Raw genomic sequence first — 20,425 nt, forward strand, 5'->3', positions numbered from 1 at the left:
AAATTAGGAACTACGTATAAAATTTGACTTCAGGCATCTATTGACCAGTTGGAGGATGTGATGAACACCCGGCCCACATGCCCGTAGTTCAGCAGTAGGAATGAGTGGGTGTGTACCCTTGGGCTGGCCGTCTCCTGTTGTTTGCTTACCATCAGAATCACACACCAGTGGCTAATTATCATTGCATTTAAGCTCTTGAAGCTCTTGTTTATCTTACAGTGGGCTTAAAAGAATTAAGAAAAAATTTCCCATACTCATAACTATACAGAAGTTGTATTTACCATGAGGGCTGTGTGTTTTGAAGGAAGGGAGGGAACTTACTTCTTTGGATAATTAAAAGATATTCCCATGTATGTATTGTACATGTGGTTCACCCATTTATATTGCTTACCTGGCTACTATATGATTTTACTTGGCTACCATTTGAGTAGGTATTTGAGCTTTCAGTTCCCTTTATGTGACCTGGCGTAAATGTTTTAAAGTAAGTACAAATCAGCGTGTGTAACTGAGCAAAACAAATTACACCCTACGTAAGGACTGGATTAATGGTCTAACCTATATGTAAAATATGGGGCTTGTACTAGGCTTTGAAATAGATATTTTTTAATTGCTAAAGAGATTATAAGGATGTCATTCTATCTAGGTGGGAAGAATTTGTGAGGGGAGGTTTTTTTTTTTGGAAATTAACGAAACAAATCTGCATAGTCTATGAGTTGAAAGGATACAGTTATTCTTTCAGTTATCCACATGTATCAGGTGTTCAGGGTGTAAGATATATAAAGCATAGTAATTCATTAATCCATTTTGCTTTTAATTCTATTTAGTTTTATTACTATTTTGAAAGTTTCTATTTTGGGCATTGCTCTAATCCTATTTTCTAGATTAATTACCAAATAAAGTTAGTAATATCTATACCAATAATGTCAATTAATAATACATCATTTTGAGTAGACTTTGTTCAGTAATTGCACATTCTGTAGTGGTATATCATGTTTTGTAACATGTTAGAGTATATCGGATTTGCTGAACTCTAAAAGTTCAGAACTCTGAGTTATTGGAAATTTAAAGAGAAGTTCCTAAAAAGTATCTAGTCTAACAAAAGCATAACTCCAATACAGATGAACCTTAACCTGAACAAATGTAGTCTTTATGGAAGTCTTGATTTCTTGGTTTGCATTATAAAAGGCTTCACTCAAAATGTTTCCTTAGGAGCAGTTCCTTTAGGAACTTTGTGCAATTCGATATGATTTTATATTCTTATATTCAAGACAAGGAAGAGCTTTCTTGAATCTAATTGCATGTTTTTGTTTTTGTTTTGCTTCAGGTTTTTTTGCCCTCCTCCTTGTGTGTATCTTATGGGCAGTGGATGGAAGAAAAAAAAAGAACAAATGGAGCGTGATGGTTGTTCCGAACAAGAGTCTCAACCATGTGCATTTATCGGAATAGGAAATAGTGACCAAGAAATGCAGCAGCTGAACTTGGAAGGAAAGGTGAGATAAGGTTGTATTGGTTCCCCATAAAGGGCACCATGGTACCAGAATGTAGTTTTCTTCCTTGTTTTTGGTGTGATCTGCACACCCACACCTCCACCCCCACCCATGGCTGTTGGTAGCAGTTTTTAAAATATATAGATCAGAACCAGAAACAAACTTCTTGAATAGCTGTGGTCTAATGATGATGCATAGAGCTTGAGCTGTTGACACCTAATGGTAGCACACAGTAAGCTTCCTCAACTTGCTGGCAGTTTTAGCAGGCTGTGAATAAGCTTTCCGTTGGCATTAATAAGTTTAGGAGGCCAATCGCTCATCAATCTGATAGGAGCATTATGCTCAAATAACAATGAAAATACGTAATTCAGTAATATTTTACTCGACTCTCTTAATCTTAATCTTATATTGGAAGCAAAGTGATACAGATTTGAAATATTTTAGAAGCATTTACCTGGATTATAAAGATCATACACACACGTTTTACCTAACCTGTGGAGTGGAGCTACACTATAGACAAGAACAGCTGCAAAATTGGCTTGACTCAAACTTTTAGGGATTTTCTTTAATTTGCTAGGGAATGAAATTTATGAATTAGTTTTGTTAATTATAACTTACAAATTTAGAAACAATCATTTCAATCTGTACCTTTATAGTATTCAAAAATAGTTCTTTATTGACTTAGCATTTAACTATTTTGTTTTCCCTTGTTATTAAAATTTGGAAAATGGTTAGTACTGGTCTTGATGACCACATGAATGCCTTTTGAAACAGTGCATTAAAAACTATTTCCTTATTCAGTAAGTCTTTATTGACTATTTTAGTGTTTGCTGTGTTAGTAGTTAGCACTGGGAAAAGGGGGTTGGAGGGTAACGCTGAGGGTAGTGAGCTGGGGATTTGTACTCAGATTTGAGTTTAGTAATTTTACAGATAATGAGCACTTAGAAGCCTTAATATCAGCCTTCTCCAAATTTGAATATTTTATGTCATTTGTATCTTTATAATTTTTAACAGTAAGGCTTGTCAACTATGCATTTCAAATTAGGTTTGCGATAAAACATTACAATAAAAGTTGTTTCATCTTAAAAAAGCAGTAAAAAGTATTTCTAAATTATGACCTTTGGGCCAAAGGATATATTTAAGTGGTGAGTTGATCCAGTAGGCCTTAGCTATATCTCATCTATTTTCCTCTTATGTAGAAAGTCTCAGAGTTATGTATCTCCAAGCTTACATCTCGACATTTGGTATTATGAATAATTATTAGATGTAATTAGAAGCCAGGGATTCTAGCAACCAATGTATTTAACTATGTTAATTGAACTTCATTGCTCTCTTTAACCAATTCTAGCTCTCAACAGTTTTAAGGGGAGTAATACCAAACAGCATCCCCACTTGCCTTTCCCAGCGTCACAGCTGAGTATAGCTTCAACTTTACCATTATATCCTTTCCCCAAGCCCTAGAAATTCACAGAAGAGGAAAGGAATACTTGAGAGAGAGCTCAAGCATTAATATTATATTAAAAACCTACTCATAAGATAGTACAGTGCTTATAAGCCAGAATCATATGTTAATATTTAGCTGAAATGAAAAATGCTATTAGAGAAGTCTGTGTAAAATAAGATTTGTTCAGAGTCAACAGAAGGCGTTCCAGGCAGTAAGAACAACATCATCATGTGCTTGGGGCATAAAGGCATAAGAAGATGGTTATGGTTGGGGCCAGGTAGGCAAAGGTGGCCCAAGCCGTGGGGATGCTTAGTTTCAGAAAGAACACTTTGCTCCTGTCTCAAAGAACCTCTATTCATTTAAGGCAGTCGTATTTTCTTTTAACAGTCTGTTACTGAATGGTACAATTCATCATTACTGAAAAAGAAGGAATATTTATTTTACATTATTGCGTATTTTTATTTTAATATTCACTACAGCAGAGCTCTAGTATATGTAGCCCTTATTTTTATAAAGGTTATGACATTTGACCATATTTTAGATCTGAGATTTCATTAATGGTGTTATTAATTTGTTAAATATTTACTTTCTCAATTTTACATCTTACATAGTTGGAGCTAGGTAAGCTGTACAACATGTGAATTATTTACCTAATTAGAACACTTGTGCTTTTCTTATTTTAAAAAATTACATCCCTTATACCTCTCTTGCTAGCTTTATTTTGTTTCTATAATTCAAATTTTACTATTTAAATATTTCTACAGCACTTTTGCAGTATTAGATCTGGTATTTTTCATTTCAAGGCAAATGTTTGAGTTGTTTTTCATTATTTATAAAAAGACTTATATGCCATTTTCTAGGATTTTGTTAGCTAATTTAGCCCAGTGTAACTTTAGTTTTTATTTACTTTATTAAAACCACAATACTTCTTTTTGAGTCAGCGACTTCTTTTTTTCTTATGAAAATTGATTAGTTTGTGGTCAGTGGCCTTGTATTTCTTTTTTTGATAGTTCTAATAAAATTATCTCAGGTATGATCTTTTTTGTAATTAGGCATATATTTCCCTTTTTTCCAAGGACATATATGTGTGTTCACTTTTTCCAAACAAAATAAAGCCCATTGTGTGCAGATCCAACCTTCTCTGCTCTTTTTTCCTTTGCTTTTTGCAAATCTTTCTTGTTATTTTTGCTGTTTCATTATTTTTTCTGATATTGATCATATCCCTTAATGTTAACACTCAAATTAGTGATCTTAACATTTTAAAATCTTCCCATTAGAATGTAATTGCCTTCATTTAGATACATATTTCATTTTTGTTCATCTGACTGTCTGCTTTAGAATATTGATAACCCATTTTCCTAGGCTTTGTCTTACGTTGCAGAACAATTTCATAGTTTAGGCTTAATTTGACCTTCAGTGCTTTTTAAAGTATTTACTCATGGCTCCCACCACAGCATCTCTGAAGCGCTTGGAGATCTTTGGGTGAAAGGATCTGTGTGAATGCAAAGTGCTGTTGTTTTTATTTTTCTTATTACTATGTACTATGATTAGTTTTATCTTAATTCTGTCTTCTATAGAGCAAAGTCTCATGGCTTTTACCACACTTTTGGGTTTATAAAAACTTAAAATTGAGTATAAATTATTTAAGATGGCACCTAAATTTTCTTATATATCTTTGCTTTTGAGAAATGAAATAAACTATGGCATTATTTTTGTTCTACTAAAATTGCCTGTAAGTAAAACTTAAAGATTAAAAACCTAGAACACATTAGCTTATTTCTTAAATGAGTGGCATTTGCCCTGCTTTTTAAAAGAAATACACAGCAGAAGAAGTGAAAGAGACTGATTTAGCCCAATTTTAAAGTATTGATCTTTTAAAAAATATAATTCAGATATTTTAAATTCTTAAGCTGTATTTAAGCATCATTTATCCAATCTAGAAAAAGAGATCAATAATTTAGTCCCTTCCCTAACTCACAGAGATCAAGGGAATAGGAAATATTTTATAATTATCATATATGTATCAGCATTTATTTTCCAGGAAACCGACATCATATCTTGCTGTGTTTAGTTTTTCTAGTACCTTTAAATTCAGTTCTTTTGGTAATACAGTATGAATGATCTCACTGGGCAAAAGAGTCCTTTAAAGTATACTCATATAAACCATTTCCAGCATAAGATGTTTTATACGTGTCCAGTTGGCACTGACATTGTTTTCCTCAGACATACAGGTGGTTACTCTAGTGTCCACAGTATGTGAACTGTTTTGGGAAGGACCACTCCTAAAATTTTCTACATTTAATCTGTAATTCGATTAATCATTTAATCTGTAATTCGATTAAATTCCGATAGCATTATTTATATGTTTTCTTTACAGTAAAATTCTTTTTGTTTAAATTAACACTGTAGTATTGATAATTCTGTGATATAGATGTAGAACTATATAAAACAAGGAAAGATTGTTTTTAAAAAGTCTTTTAGAGGGTAAAATGGATCACATTGTTAGTATTTTATAGACTTGATAAGAGAGACCGTACTGTCTTCAGAGATTAATTTCAGTAATTGTTATAGTAGGTTTTATCAGCTCTTCATTGAAATTATTGCATTTAAGTTTGATCAAACCAAGTCACGGCCATACTGAGTTATAGGTACATAACCAGCAAGGTTTTGGTGCTATTAAAACTTTCCTTTCACAGAACTATTGCACGGCCAAAACGTTGTACATATCTGATTCCGACAAGAGAAAGCACTTCATGTTGTCTGTGAAGATGTTCTATGGCAACAGTGATGACATTGGTGTGTTCCTCAGCAAGCGGATAAAAGTCATCTCCAAACCTTCCAAAAAGAAGCAGTCGTTGAAAAATGCTGACTGTATGTTTACTTCAGGTTTCTTTTTTTTGTCCCTAACTTTTACCGCAAATTAATAAGATAAATTGAACTGGTTTTTTTTTTAATTAAAAATTACTTTTTGATAGCCAGTTCATTCTTTACTAATATTTTTGTGTCCCTCACTTTATCTGAAAATGTCAAGATCATTTATTATTGCTGCTTTATTGTCTTTGGGGTGAGAAGGGGGTTGTACATAAGAGATTTTCACATGCCGGATTTTGCTAAGTTCATTTCCTTGGTGTAGTATAATGTATTTTCTGTAAATTGGAGGTGTTAAAGAGAAACATCTTGACACTAGTTAAAAGTAGTAAAGATAGATTCAGTACTATTGCAATAGAGAAAAAATGGACAATACCTTCTGCTCTAAGGAAGTCGTTTTCAGAGTTCTTCACTGCTCCCCAGAGGCATTTGGAAAAATGGAAGCTCTTTTACTTCTTGCTGTTAGTTAAAGTGACGGAGGGAGTGGTATTAGCATTGAATGTCTCGGTTGGGTGAAGGTACTTCCCTTTCCACAAAGAATTGATCTACCAAGAGTGTTAAAAGCACCTCTGAGAAACACTTGTATCACTTGGGCTTTGGAAGGTGGTCCTGAGAATGTAAACAAAATTCTTAACATGATTACTCTGACAGAAACTGCTGTCTCATCAGCACATTTTTAAATTACCAAAGACAGATGCTGTTTATTTGAATTAAATATCGCAACCCCTACACCCGTTTTTTTTTTTTTTTAATTTTGATTTTTTATTATGAAAACTTTCAAACTTGTAAAATGGAGACAATAACGTAAGGTGACCATCCACCGGGCCTCAACAGGTTTTTACCAACTGTTTCATTATCACCTCAACCACTAACTCCTCTTCCTCTTCCACCTGCCGAGATATTTTAATGTAAATTTCAGACATCCTATCCTTTCTTTCAACCACCATTTTTCAATAGTAGTTCTCTAACAGATAACTTTCTTTTTAAACATCATTATATGTAACAACTTTGACAGCTCTTTGATGCCATCTAAAAGCCAATCCATGTGCATATTTATCTCATTGTCTCAGAAATATCATTTTATAGTTGTGTTTTTGTGGTTATTTTAACATTTGACTTATTCAAAACTGGATCCAAACAACATTTATACATTTTAATCTGTAATAGTTTCTTCTCTCCCCATCCATCCAGCCTTTTTTCCTTATCATTTATTCGTTGAAGAAACTGAGTCATTTTTCCTATTAAATGTTCCTCTGTCTCATATTTTCATGTAAACAAGAGCTGTTTTTTCCTCTGCAGTATGCATTGCCTCTGGAACAAAGGTGGCTCTGTTTAATCGACTTCGATCCCAGACAGTTAGCACCAGGTACTTACATGTCGAAGGAGGTAATTTCCATGCCAGTTCTCAGCAGTGGGGAGCATTTTACATTCATCTCTGTGAGTATAAAAATGTGCATTTAATGTTTTTAGTGTGAAATTGTTAAATTCCTTTTGATAATAAGACATAGGGATTTATTGTTTTGTTGTTCTCCTTAGCAGATTAATGAATTCTAAAAGACAATAATTTGATCTTTCTTTCTGCTCCACTGCAGTGGATGATGATGAATCAGAAGGAGAAGAATTCACGGTTCGTGATGGCTATATCCATTATGGACAAACGGTCAAACTTGTATGTTCGGTTACTGGCATGGCACTCCCGAGACTGGTATGGGTCCTACTTTTGCTTTAGTAATATGTGTAGTAAAAATTAAGAAAACAGAAAAACCACAACATTCAAATGTAAAAATATACCTCAGTTTCATGCTTTTTAATTTAAAAAGTGGTATCAGTGATCACTGCTATTTATAATTGACAGTGGTTCCCCGCCTTATTTAAAAAAATACTTCAAGACAATTAGCCAGTCTTTATGATTGCATTCTTAACAACTTCCTGTTGTGTTATTTCTAATAAGTTTTGGTGCTCTTTTCCTTTTTTGGTTGTATATCTGAACATGTTCAATAGAGGGCACTATAAAATTACATTATGATTTCTTAATGCAGATCCACTGTATTCATTTTTTGTAGTACCTGCTGCATCCCAACATAGGACCAAGTTTTCAAATGCATTGACATTTGTATTTCTTTAGAAATAAAAGCATAATTTTTACTGCTTTGCTTTCTCACAAGAAGATAGATTTATTAAAAATTAAATTGATATTTTTTACTCTGGAAGAGGCAGTATGCATTTTGGGCTTCTTTTTTTCACTAGGAAGATCACGAAACTTTAAAAACTACTTTTCTTAGCAAAATGAAAGCAAAAGCCCCTTCTATTCCTTCCCCCATAATTCCCCTCTTTTTCTAAAAATTAATACAATTTAGTTATGTTAAAGATGGAGGAGACTTTACGAGTAAGTTTAATTCAAGGTCAGATTGAGAGGGTTGGGTGAATGGGAGAACGTTTAGTATTACTGTTCCTTAATATGGCTTTATATTTATTCCTTTGGTGAAATATTCATTGGCTTATGTTTTCTGGGACTATTTCAGCAGGGACTAGGTTGATCTGTTATTATCTAAGTAAATATCATTTCTTTCTCTTTTTTTTTCTATGTCATGATTGTACAAGGTGATTTTTTTTTCATTTCAACTTAATATAAAATATGTGTAGTAATATTAATTTATAAAACCTTGAAACTGAGACATTATAATAAAAAGGGTAAAGGTAGGGAAAAAAGAGTATAAAAAAGGGAAAAACACAAACAAACCAAACCAAATCAACATTTATTTGAGTTCTACTCTTATTCATTATGTGTCACTCTGTTCTGAGGATAACGCTTATCTACTCTGGCATTAAATGCTTGTACCACAGAAGCACAATTCAGAGGCTTATGCCTCTGATCAGTAATGGCTTATATATGAACTACTTGTAGGAGTTAGACTCAGATGTTAAAAATAGTGTTTCGCTTACAGTTTCATGTAAAGACCAGTGGTCTGCATTGTTTGAAAGTCATCTTTAATTGAATATTTTCAACACTCAAAACTGCGTGGCTCTAATTATAAAAATGTTGCCCTTAAAAGGCTGCCTTACAAAAAGCTGCAGTGCTTTTCTAACATACTGGTAAATACGTCTTTCTGGAAGTTCTGTGAGTGAGGAATTAGTTTCCTCAAAGTCATAGATAGGCTTTAGACAGTCTGCACCACTTCCCGTGCCCCTGCACCTCCATTTACAGTTTTCAGTGAAGGCATATTTTTCACAGGAGGCGTTTGTAGCTTTCATATGCTTTTGAGAAGTCTAATACTGCCTTAATACCTATAAGGTGCTTTAAATGCTTTCTAGAAAGTGAGCTTTATTGGAGATTTTTTCTTGGAAAACAGTGTCTCTCTAAGACCAAGTTTCAATGTGATAAATGTTCTAGTGAGAAATCCTGTCAAAACAGGTGCATTCTATGTAGGTCTAGCCACTAACCAGAAATACCAGTCAGTCATCTACCCCACATCCACAAGGCTGTCAGACACTCCAGAGGTGTGGGGACATTTAAAAATCTGTTAGATAAGCTAATCAGTAAGATAAACTCAGTCAACATTTACGGGGTACTTACCAGGCACAGTGCTAGGAATACAGATAAGATATGTTTATTGTCCTTAAGGGCTGTATCTAGTTTACCTCAGAAATATGGTAAATACTGTACCAACAATTTACAAAGTCAGCATAGAGGAGAGAGAGCTGGTTGGAGTAACCCTTCATATTTAATGAATGTAGAATTCACTACACACATAGCTTAAGTTATGACATTCATACTACCTGGTTTCTCAGATTTCTTTCCTCTTAGTAGTTAGAAAGGATCAAAGCAAGTTTTTGATGCCAAATAGTAGTGGACATTTTTGGTTTCTTTAGTGGTGAGAGCTAGGACGTTCAGCAGTGTCTTCCTGCAGAGAATTAATTGTGGGGAATAAAACTGAACCCAGCGTGGCCACTGTCCTTGATGTGGTTGTTATTACTTGCTGTGGGGAAGCAGCGGGTACGCAGGCAATGGTGCCGTAGACAAGTCTTGCCTCTTACGTGATGGGAGAAGCACAAGTGAGTGCTTGTGCACTTATAGGAAGCTTTAGACTTACACCATTCAAAAATTAATAATTTCTCTAAAATCCTTGTTAAATTTAAATACAGCTTTAAGATTTTAGCATTAAATTGAAACATTTTGCTCAAGCTTAATTAGTCTTATAGACTAGCTTAGAAGCTAAAATTGCTAAAGTGTACTGGCTCCCTTTAAACTCAAAAATTCGTGGCAGTATAAGTAGAATGACAAATTCTATTAAACTACAGAGCTAAAAATGTGTAAATATGAAGAATGTTAACTTAAAGATTGAGACTTTTTATAGCTGTGGCTTAGCTGAAGAAAAACCTTTGGACATAAGTGAGATGTGAATCAAGTGATAAAAGTCAGCAGTAGTGCATAATATTAACAGCACTGTTCTAAGTACTTTTACATATATATTAATCAATCCTCACAGAACTCTGAGCAAAGTATTATAGTCCTACATGCACACATGGATTATGCAAATTGTCATGAACCTTCGGTGTGCCAGGTGAGCAAGACAGACTTCCTGTCCTCATGGAGCTTACATTTTGATAGGGAGATAATCAAAAATCAGCTAAAGAAATACCCATATAATATATTAAAAGGTTAATACAAATGATCAAAAAGGCAGGTTAGAAAAGGATGGATAGAGAATTTGGAAAGTGTTTTGGAGTAATCAGAGAAGTTATCTTGTAAAGTTCCTCTGTGTCTAGAGCAGACGTCTGAGCCGTGGATTGGTACCGGTCCCATGGCCTGTTAGGAACCAGGCCGCACAGCAGGAGGTTAGCGACGGGTGAGTGAGTGAAGCTTCATCTGTATTTGCAGCCACTCCCCAGCACTAGCATCACCGCCTCAGCTCCACCTCAGATCATCAGGCATTAGATTCTCATAGGAGCACCGGTCCCTGGTGCCAAAAAGGTTGGAGACCGCTAATCTAGAGTAAAGACTTTATATTACCTGTGTATGATAGGAGGCCATTAGAGGGTTTTAAACAGGAAATGTCTGATATTTATTTAGAAGGATAATTCTGGTTGCTCTGTGGAGAAGGGAACATGAGGGTGTATCAGTGGAAATAGAGAGACAGGTGGTTGGGCTTTTGCCACAATTCAGGCAAGAGTTGATGATATATATTATCTTAGACTGGCATTATAGTAGTAAGGGCATGAGAAGTGACTGACTGATATGAAAGTAGGCCCATCAGAATTTGTCAAAAGATTGGATGATGGGGTATAAGAGAAAGCAAGGAGTCAAGGATGGCAGCAAGATTTTTGAATTGAGTGAACGATGGTGCCATTGATTGAGCTGGGAGTTGGGGAATGTTCACATTTAGGAGGAAATAAATTCTGTTTTTGATTGAGAAAGCAAACATCTTAAGTGGAACTATTGACTAAGTAGTTAAATATACAAGTTGAGTGCAGGAGAGTAGGTAGGGCTGCAGATTTAAATTTGGGAGTTGGCAGCCTCTAGTCTGGAAAGTATGGGGTATGGAGAGAGCAGAAGACGTTTGAGGACTTGGCTCTAGGGCCTGTAAAGGCCGTTTAGAGCGAGGGTCTCCTTGAAAGGAGATTGTGTCAGATGCATCTGAGAAAGCTGCTAAGATGGGGACAGAGAAATGCCCATGGGATTCATCTGTCTGGAAGTCTTGGTGGCCTTGACAAGCAATGATATGGATGCTTTGAGACAAAAGGCTGGAGAGTTGAGGAGATTGGATGGTAAGGAAGAGGAGTTTTCTATAAAGGGGGAAAGGTAAATGGGGTGGTAAGGGGGAGGCACAGAGACAGTAGACAAGGAAGGGTTTTCTTTTGATTTTAGATAGTTATAACATGTTTGTATGCTGTTGGGAGTGATCTTCATAATCATCAAACACTTAGTGATTACATTCTATGTGACAAGTGACATCTAAGGTTTGGTAGGATTATCTTTCAGATATCCATGTATGTTTTGTGGAATATTTGGATTATAAGCTTGTAATGTGATGGAAAGAGTTCAGGCTGGGCAGGCAGCCAGCTCTGGACTCAGTCCCTCAGCTACCAACTAGGTGATTTCGAGGAACTTAACTGACCTCTCTGAGCCCATTTCTAATCTGCAAAATGATAGCTAGTGGATGTTGGATAATGGACTGCACTGACTGCTACACCCACGTTAGCCTTTAGAGATGGTTTTTCCTTTGATGTTGGATTATTTGCCATTGTATTTTATTGGAAAAGTCATCTGAACTTGCTACTCATATAGACCAACAGGATTAACTGCTGGATATTTGTTGAAAATACAGATTGGGAGGCCACACACAAGATCTGTAGGGTCAGAACAGATGTATTTTTAACAAGAACCCTAGATGATTTATAAGCACATTAAAGTTTGAAATGGACTGATCTAGAAAACAAGTGTTTACTTGCCCTATCTTTCAGATGTTCATGGAACAAATTAACTATTTCCACATTCTAACATGCTTGCAATCTAAAAGTATTTTTAACTTAGTCTTATTGTTTGTAAATGTTTTTGTATATGTAGGTATATGACAAATAACAGATGTATTATATAGCTTCTTGTGTACTCTTGACATTATATATAACAAGAATTCTCCATATATGATGACTTTTTTTTTTAATTGTTGAAATATAGATAATTAGGAAAGTTGATAAGCAGACCGCATTACTGGATGCAGATGATCCTGTGTCACAACTCCATAAATGTGCATTTTACCTTAAGGATACAGAAAGAATGTACTTGTGCCTTTCACAAGAAAGAATAATTCAGTTTCAGGTATGTTTTTAAATTACTTGTGAAATCTAAAATGTGTAGACTACACAGAAACATGAACCTCTTGTTCAGTATTAATTGTATCCAGATACATGAAACTGTGTTTGGATATTTATCTCAAGTTCCAGGATCCTTAACCCACACGGCCCTCAGACATGGCAGGCATCCTACCTCAGGGAAGAACTCAATGCAAAAACATTCTCAGAAACAATTAGCATCTAGTTTTGGGGGAAAGCCCTTCAGATTATTCAAAAATCGGTGTTGGGTGTTCAGAGAGTCCACGAGAGCTCTGTGCACACATTGTGTGTAGATGCATGCATATTTTGGGAGAGGATTCATAATTCTCATCACATTTATATTGAGGTCTTCCAAGATAGCAATGATGACATATTTCAAAAGCTATTTTTAACTACATTTACTCAGAAGGCTTTCATCAGGACATTTACGACATGGGCAAATGATTTAATAGGAGAGTTATACTTTGATGTGAAACTTCTTTGTAAACATCTGGAGATCTGTTCCAGGGAGACGGCCACACAGCCGTTTCAGCCCAGCACTGATGGACTGGTCTACGTGTCTTAAGGTAGCAGTTGGGGATTTTTAGTTCATGTCTGGGTCACTCCTTTAGAAAATGCATAAGTTTCTAGCTGTTTTCTGAGCAGTAGAGGCACCTATTCTCTCTCTTTCTTAGGGATCCCTAAAGAGTTTTAAGCAGCTATTCACATCACAGATACTGATCTTTTATTTAAGAAATTATACAGGTGCTGGTGCACTCTTAAATGGTTATTCTGAAAGGTATTATAAGTTAATATGTCACTGAAATATTTCATATTATAATAACTACTATGTAAGGTTTTCTTGTTAATATTCTATTTATGTTTATTTAAGAATTGGCAAAGGACCATGCTTGGGAAGTTTATAAATTTGTACTAAATTCTCGCCATGTTAACTCTAGTCTGTGAGTGTTACTTGTTAAAATTGTCTTATACTATAATGCATGTAAAACTCAGTTTCTAAACATTCTTTCTTCATAAGGCCACTCCATGCCCAAAAGAACCAAATAAAGAGATGATAAATGATGGAGCTTCCTGGACAATCATTAGTACGGATAAGGCAGAGTATACCTTTTACGAGGGGATGGGCCCTGTCCTTGCCCCTGTCACACCTGTGCCTGTCGTAGAAAGTCTTCAGGTGAGACCACTTACTCACAAGTTGCCTTTTATTTATTTGCAATTTCTCTTAGCTATGACTTGGCAAATTTTATTTCAGAATAATTTTGATATTTCTCTAAATCCTGTGATTTGGGGATTTAGTTACATCATTTGTTTTAAAAAAATGGAAATAATAAACTTAAAACCAACTTGTATATTCTCTTGATGTTTTTAGCTCACTCTGTCTTTATAATCATGTCATTTAAAAGAAGCATTTTAATTATTCATTTTTTGCAAATGATAATTGAATGAAAAACTAATCTGCACGCTGTAATGAGTAATGAAATTGTTTTGATTTTTTGTGAATTGCAGTTGAATGGCGGTGGGGACGTAGCAATGCTTGAACTTACAGGACAGAATTTCACTCCAAATTTACGAGTGTGGTTTGGGGATGTAGAAGCGGAAACTATGTACAGGTATCTGACAAAACTTTACATTATCCACAGTTTGTGGCAGGGGTGGGTAAATGAGATTCTTTCCTGATTCCAATTGTAATATATTAAACAACCTAGTTTCTAAGTTTCACTTCTAAAATTTGCCTCGCTTTTAAGTGATATATATTTCCTCCTCAGATGTGGAGAGAGTATGCTCTGTGTTGTCCCAGACATTTCTGCATTCCGAGAAGGTTGGAGATGGGTCCGGCAGCCAGTTCAGGTTCCAGTAACTTTGGTCCGAAATGATGGAATCATTTATTCCACCAGCCTTACCTTTACCTACACACCAGAACCGGGGCCACGGCCACACTGCAGTGCAGCAGGAGCAATCCTTCGAGCCAACTCAAGCCAAGTGCCCCCCAATGAATCAAACACAAACAGCGAGGGGAGCTACACAAATGTCAGCACAAATTCAACCAATGTCACATCTACAGCAACAGTGGTGTCCTAACTACCGTCTCACTGCTAGGACTTAAACTGACTTGAATGCAGCAAAATGTTGACAAAAAAAGAAAAAGTGAACAATCTTTTGTGGTTTCTTGGGAAAACTTTTCATACCAGGTGATATTATTCAAAAACCCCATTACCTGCAAGTGCTGATTTGAAGTACAGAAGCCACAGTAAAACAAAACAAACAAACAAACAAACAAACATCAAAATGTACAAACTATTGGAAATTGATTTTTTTCAGCTGTTATTTTCGGTTGGTTGGTTTTTGTTTGGTTTTGTTTAAATGGGCAAGAAATAGAGATGTGGCTGGAATAAAAGTTAATCAAACTAGAAGACACAAATCTAACATAGTTTTTATGGACCAAGAAACTTGTATAAGCTTTAGTAAAAGGTACATTTTCACCAGACCTTTTTTGTATCACCGTATATAGTACACCTTTGTTATCAAATAGGTTGTTTTCTCCCTGCCTCTCTTCGAGCTTCTGCTCTTAAATACTTTCAGGCTCCAAGCCAGACCATGCTTGTTTAATCTAAATACCATACTCTTCCAGGTTCTTTTGGTCTAAGGCTGGAACTGTTTTTATTTTTTATTTTTAAGCTGAAGTCTTAGGACTTTTCATGAGTTGAAATTTTTTTGATTTCAGCAAGTCAAATCTTGTAAAGGCCTGCATATTTTTTTTAAGATTATATGAAGTCTGTGCAAAAGCTTTAAAAAATGCCTCTGCCTTGCCTGCAATACATGCAGTATGTATGTTAACTTAGTCTCTGTTCTCAGACACTTGGCAGTTCTTTTTTCTTCTTCTTTTTTTTTTTTTTTTATGTATTTATAGTGGCGATCCAATCAGTTCTAACATTTACATGGAATTAAATGTGGCCATTTAGTCATTAATGAGTTAATGGCACAGAACATATTGTTGTTTGAAGTGTTTGCTCCCTTTCCCCGTGCTTAAGTGTATCTACATGTTCCAGGATTTGTTCAGGTTTTTTTCCCCCTCCTAATCTTGTACATAACTTGTATTATGTGTAAGTTAAACATTTTTATTTTTAACTTGTAATGTTCCCAGTGATTTCATTCAGTAGGGTGTTTTCTGCCTTGTTGGCATATGACAATAAGATCATAGAAGTATTTGCTACCAATTGGTAGATGGTGCCCTTATTGTATAATGAGGAAAATCTCAGCAAAAGCATGTTTTTGTTTACTTTTTTTTTTTGGTAGCCTAGGCCAAGACATCATTATAACTTTAAAACAAGATGCTCTTATTAGATGGTCAACTAAAATAGCTGGAAGACAGTACTTTAGAAACAGATAGTTGTGAGATTATAAAAATGCAAATGTAACTAACTTATCTTTTCATTTCCCTGTCCCCCTTTTTTTGTCTTCTCTTCCCCATTATTGAGTGTCTCCATAAATGTCTGCTACTCAGAAAACATTTGTTTTCATTCAGTTAGATTTGGTTGCATTCAGGGTTGTGTGTGGGTCTTGCATGCTAAGCTCACGAGTTTTACGTCGCCTCCATTCCTGCACTTTGGTTATGCCTTTCTTTGTTCAGTTTCTTAGAAATTACAGCAGATTCCTTGAGCTACATTTAGTACAAGAACCACATGTGTAATGTTACAGGACACAGTGGAGTAACAGTCGTCCTTCTCAGAGTAAAAACTACCTCTAGATCGTGGTAAGCTTTTACTGTCCCATAAAACAGGAGCCACAAGTACCTTACGAATGCAAAAGTTTCCCGTCCTGCGGTGTTTCCATACAGAACATTGTCTGTCTTGTGTCCCGTGCTATTTTGAAAGTTTCCATTGGTGGACTTTTAAACATCATCCTTGGTAGCATTTTTTTTTCAGCTTTGCTATCTCATCACTCATTTTTTTGCTCAGACTATACCATTGTAAATACACTTCCTAACATCTTTAAATCACTTTTTCCTCAGTTTCCAAGGGGAAAGTCATTTGTAAAACTAACACGTTTGTGGTTAAATTGAAGTTATTGTGGTTTTCTCTTACTGCAAGCCTTTTTAATTACTCGCAGGCTGCACTATATTATACAGAGCCTTCTCTCTCCAAATCTGCTCCAGTCACTAGCTTCTCTGGTAAGCTAATCCTGCCTCACACTTAACCTGTTTCAGTGATCTAGGGCAGAATTCATTGTGGCCTTATCTTTTCTTTGTTTCAACTGTTTACTGGCTTTTTCTTACAAACTTGCTTATTTCTGAGTAGTATTTATTCTCCTCTCTGTTGAGTCGTGCAAGCAGCCTTTACACAGTGCTTTTTGTTCAGTGTGGAAATGTTTTCAGTGCTGCTGTATTTTTAATGGGCCACAAGTTTCCTCCACTTCCGAGGCTTGGTATTTAGTTACAAAATTATATTAAATTAATTGATAACAGATGAGATGCTTTCGAGGAACAAACTATTCTTCACCCAGTTTTGCAGCACAAAATAATTTTTCAAGTTTATGGCTTTGTTAAAATGAACTTTTGCTTTTTTACTGTTTAAATATATCGTATTTGGGCTCTTTATTTCTTTTAGTAATTGAGATATTAGACTATAAACTCTTTTCCTGTTTGTTTTTCTGAAAAGTCCAAGAATGTACTTATATAGGCATTTTCTCCAGCTATTTTTTGCCATCTGCGTACCACAAACTAAAGACTGAAATGCTGTCTGTTGTCACTTATTGTTTTATCAGTTTTGTCAGCTGCTTTAAAAAAAAATCTTTTTCATGAATCTATAAGTCATCTTCAGCCTATAATTTATAGGAGCCTTGTCCTCCGGTTATAGTAGAGGACAGCCCTCCCCCAGTGGGAGTGTTTTTAGAGATGCTGGTCATTTTCCCTCCTAAACTCTCTTAGAATGATAACTATTTCAGTTCAAGTATAGTGCATTTAAGGTGTTTTTTCTTTTTTTAAGTTCTGTTTTAGAAATATATCTTATGCTCTATAAAGATTCTATGCAATTTCTAAAAATATGCATAGAAGCTGAGTCTGTGATGATTTTTAGTTGCATTGAATGCATTGAATTGGTCACATAGATTGGAAAGGCAAGCTAAAGGCTTTAAATGTAAAATGCCCTTTTTACTTTGAATGGCTTCAGAATTGAACACTAGTATAATATTTAACCTGCTGCTGACTTTTCTTAAACTGTGGCAACTTAAAGGCATCCTCATATATATATATTGATTAGTGAAATGTTTGTCACTCTTACTGCACAGACTTATTTACAATCATAAGTGGTTAGTTTTTTGGTTTTTTGTTTTTTTTTTTTTCTGTTTTTCTAGGGAAACTGGTACCATCTGTGCCCTCACAAATTTTCCAATGCAGTTTTTGAGAACTAAATTAAGTAGTCCTGTTTAACCAGATAATCCTTGGGGTGGGGGTGGAGTTCCGTTTTGAAACAAAATGCTATTCAATTATTAACCAAGTTACTTACTTTTGATTTCAAAAGCAGCTGTTTCTGATGAGTACTGAACAAATGTGTGTAATTTTCTGTGCCAGACTTTTGACTTTGTTTTCAAGCACTGTAATGTGGGATGGATGGTTAGAAACGATAATATATTAGGGTTTCTATTTAACCCTTTCAGGACTGAACTGTATCTCCTTTTGTTAATTTTTCCCTGTGTTGTGATAAATGTTTGCCAACATTCAGTAATGTGTTGGTCCAGATGTAGATTAATATGCTCATTTTTAGCTTATTTCTTGTACCTTGCAGCATGCTCTACACATTCAGTCCTTAAGGGGTTTATTTTACAGACTGTGCGCCTGTAAGGTTTGTTAGCAATAAGATAGAAAATTGAGCAAGTTTATACCATATTTTGTAGAAAAAAATGAATCTGCTCAGTTCCATATTTCATCCGTGAGAAACCTGCAGTAGGGGCAGTTTCAAGGAATAAATAAAAAGGAAATGCAAACCATTGCAAAGTCTTCTGTTGGATGTGCCCGATACAGGTGTATCATCTTTGATTTCAGAATACTTCATAAAAATGAAATTCAGTTTCATATTACAGTTTGTGTATTTATAGCATTACCTTGCTGTCTACCTCACATCAAAGTGAAGCTGTGATCTCTCTTTTCAATGTGTTTTAACTAAGTAGTGCTTTAATGGGAGGGGTTTTTTTTTTTTACCTGCCTTATGAATGGAAAAATGGGCTTTGTCACTTAAGGGGCAAAATTTCCCAATTCAGGAACATTTCAAGCTAATCTTGACGAAAATGGAGAATATTACTAGGTGACAGCTTGCTTTTCCCATATAAGGTGGTCATTTGGTCTGGTATACAAAAGAACATATAATGGTTTGTGCTATTGGTGGTGGGGGGGTCCTAAACTGAGAGAGAGCAGTCTTATGAAAGATCCATTAACTCTGTGAGTGAGGGAGAGAGAGAGAGAGTGTGTGTGTGTCTCTCTCTTCAAACCCCTAGATCATTGTCGGTGATAAAGATGGAGAGGACAGGCTACACAAGGGTCTAGCGGTGAGTGATCACAGAAAGCAGTCTTGTCCTCTACAAAAACAATCTAGAAAGATAACATTAAGTAGAAACCCTAAAAAAGTTTAGTGCTAGAAAACACTGATGGAAACAGGTTAAGTTGATGCACAAAGTATAAATGAGGTGATTCATCTTGACTTAATAAGTTTAAGGCCAAGAGATAGACCTGTGTGCCACAGGCCATCAGGATCTGTAAGACTGGACAGTTACACACTTGGTTCTTTGTGTTAGGGGTGGGTCCTTCGTATGCTTGGCACATAGGTATTCAACACATAGTTTAGTTAAAAATGTTATGCACATGTATAGAAATCATGACATCCTGGTTTATAGAAAAGGCAGGCAAATGTGCTGTAATACAGAAAAGGGACAGGTTTTAACTACAAGAAACATTTATACGAAACACGAATAGGTTATTTTACAATTTGGAACTTACAGAATGTTTGGCTTTGGAGAGGTGGCACTTTAAATGTATTCTATGCAGAAATTTGAAGGTAAATATGAAGATGAGATGTGTATGAAGTTCTCACTGGCATAATGGTTGTAGTCCCAGCCCTTCAGCTCCTTATGTCCCACTCCCCTCGGTCAGTGCAGTTGAACATGTAGGTCAGTCATTGCTGGCACCTTTACTTGTTTGATAATGCCTACAGGTGCTAGACAAGTAGGGTCACTAGTACTTATTTAAACCCCAAACTATCTACAAACACCCCCGACCTTCTTCATAATAAAGGAGTAGAGTGTTGACTAGGTCATTTCCACAAGGGGCTTCTCTAGTTCTCTGACAGCTGCACTTGCCCCCAACACAACACAAAGCCAGTGATTCTGGTTTTCTGCTGCTTAAACCTTCACAGCTAAGTTCTTAAAATGCATTTAGGTATTTGGATGTACAGTGAAAAGTTGGGGCAGGGGAACCAATGATGACTTTAAAGACAATAATTGTGATTTTAGTCACCTATGGTCCTAGAGAGAGAGGCTCTAAGTTGTCAGCTGGATTTCTCAGCAGCTGGTAAGATACTGAGTGTGCAAACGGTGTGATCTTCGGGAAGAACTTCAACAGGAGAGTGGAATGTGCAGCTATTTGTTTAGAAGCATGAATATCCACACCTATTATTTCTGGGTAGTGCCAGAGTTCCGTTAGAATTAGTTAAAACACAACGGGTTTTTAAATGGCCAGTAACATTTGAGGCCCTCAGCTCCATCGGTGTGGCCATTTCCTGAGAATTTCAACTAGGCTTGTCTTGGTCAG

General features: G+C 35.6%; 1 protein-coding gene across 8 annotated transcripts in view; it reads left to right on the forward strand.

Moving 5' to 3' along the window:
• RBPJ (recombination signal binding protein for immunoglobulin kappa J region) overlaps positions 1 to 18,614 on the forward strand; it is a 96,456-nt gene extending 77,842 nt beyond the window's left edge. For 4 of the 8 annotated variants that reach the window (XM_011365454.2, XM_023534247.1, XM_011365463.2 and 1 more), the window contains 8 exons: positions 1,325 to 1,490; positions 5,628 to 5,802; positions 7,099 to 7,236; positions 7,392 to 7,504; positions 12,476 to 12,616; positions 13,649 to 13,804; positions 14,137 to 14,240; positions 14,397 to 14,709. In XM_011365454.2, coding sequence (XP_011363756.1) covers positions 1,325 to 1,490; positions 5,628 to 5,802; positions 7,099 to 7,236; positions 7,392 to 7,504; positions 12,476 to 12,616; positions 13,649 to 13,804; positions 14,137 to 14,240; positions 14,397 to 14,709 — 1,306 coding nt within the window. Of the gene's footprint in view, positions 1 to 1,324; positions 1,491 to 5,627; positions 5,803 to 7,098; positions 7,237 to 7,391; positions 7,505 to 12,475; positions 12,617 to 13,648; positions 13,805 to 14,136; positions 14,241 to 14,396 lie in introns of all 8 variants that reach the window. The other 4 variants (XM_011365423.2, XM_011365445.2, XM_011365438.2 and 1 more) reach the window with 2 other exon arrangements.
• Positions 18,615 to 20,425: the final 1,811 nt, after the last annotated feature.

This window comes from Pteropus vampyrus, unplaced genomic scaffold (genome assembly GCF_000151845.1).
Source record: "Pteropus vampyrus isolate Shadow unplaced genomic scaffold, Pvam_2.0 Scaffold5, whole genome shotgun sequence".
Lineage (NCBI taxonomy): Eukaryota > Metazoa > Chordata > Mammalia > Chiroptera > Pteropodidae > Pteropus > Pteropus vampyrus.